Here is a 1,471-nt window from a genome sequence, read left to right on the forward strand (position 1 = left end):
TCTAGTCATAGTCTAGTCATAGTCTAGTCATAGTCTAGTCATAGTCTAGTCATAGTCTAGTCATAGTCTAGTCATAGTCTAGTCATAGTTTAGACTAATTTTGAAAATAAACTAATGATGTAGGGTATTATATGGTCGTACAAGTTTATTATTTATAACAACTAAATCTAACTACAACAAAATCTGTTGGCTCAACTAAAATTTACTCATCTTCAAAACCATACAATTTCATATATTCCTTAAAGGCATTCATTTTTTCTTCGACTGTATTTAATGTCTTAACCTTGGCCCACCACTGCAATATTTTTTCACCCATACCACCTTCCTCAGCTTCCAGCTTTCCTTTAAGCTCTTCGATTTTACGCGAGAAATTAACAGCAAAGGTATTAAGGAATTTCTCTTCAAATTCTTCGTCCATATCTTTGGGACTGTATTTTTTCAGAACATTCTGAATGAGTTTCCCATCAGCACTTAGGGTACCATTTGCTTCCATTTCATAATATTCAGAAGTGGTATTTGAGTATATATCCACAATGTCAAATAATTCATTCATGTCAGCGCAAGAGTTGTATTTCTTTTGAAATTCTTCAATTTCATGTTTAAATTTTTGTACCTCAAGCGATTGGTTGCTGCTGAAGAGAGATTCTTTAATCAGCTGATCACTTATATCCTTAGCATTCCTTGCATAGGTAAGGGCCAGATCCTGTAGGTCAAATACAATTAATTTCATCAACTGTACAGTGGGTGCTAGAGTGTGATCCTTTTCATTGGGTGCCAAAGTAGTGTAGATCGTCTTAAGTTTGCATAAATCGAAATCTTTAAAATGATCATCATGCTGAACAGCTGGTTTACCTACAGCCACCTAATGATAAATCAATTACCGTTATTCCAGCTGTCACTTAAATTTGTTTATACATACATGTGCGAATAGCAAACAAACAGTAAAACTAATAAAATACATTTTAGCAAAATCGTTTTTAACAGCTGATCGGTTGATTTACGAATAAACTTTTGTTAAAACTGAATCTTGTTTTATTCCAAAATTTAATACAACTTTGTTTAAATTAGATTTAATTTTTTTATATTTCTATAAAGCTCAGTGCAGGGTTATCAAACTGGATTAATAACAATGTTTGTCTTAATTATTTTATTAGCAAAGCTTGTTTATCTGTACTAATTAAATTACTATCTTGTTTATATTTCAGTTATCAATTAAATTTGGGATTAAGGTTGAATCTTAATTTATTCTAATACTTTATCTTTATGCAAAATATTACATATACAAATACAATTGAATTACTCCTTAGATACATATAAATTCGATATAATGATTTATAAGATCGAAGGATGATCTTGTGGCTGGATAGATTTTTTTACAATAAACTAATTTGCAGTTCATTTTTTAACGATTTTTATATAGCCTTGCCTCTAGTCCAGCCTAAAGTCTAGCCTATAGTCTTACCTACAGACT

General features: G+C 30.9%; 1 protein-coding gene across 1 annotated transcript; it reads right to left on the reverse strand.

Moving 5' to 3' along the window:
* Positions 1-120: 120 nt before the first annotated feature.
* Positions 121-1,044, reverse strand: LOC111685851. The gene is made up of 2 exons (XM_023448133.2): positions 920-1,044; positions 121-862 (listed from the first exon to the last, which is right to left on the reverse strand). The coding sequence occupies exons 1-2, from the start codon at positions 959-961 to the stop codon at positions 203-205; spliced, it is 702 nt and encodes a 233-aa protein (XP_023303901.2). The 5' UTR covers positions 962-1,044; the 3' UTR covers positions 121-202.
* Positions 1,045-1,471: the final 427 nt, after the last annotated feature.

This window comes from Lucilia cuprina, chromosome 2, assembly GCF_022045245.1.
Source record: "Lucilia cuprina isolate Lc7/37 chromosome 2, ASM2204524v1, whole genome shotgun sequence".
NCBI lineage: Eukaryota > Metazoa > Arthropoda > Insecta > Diptera > Calliphoridae > Lucilia > Lucilia cuprina.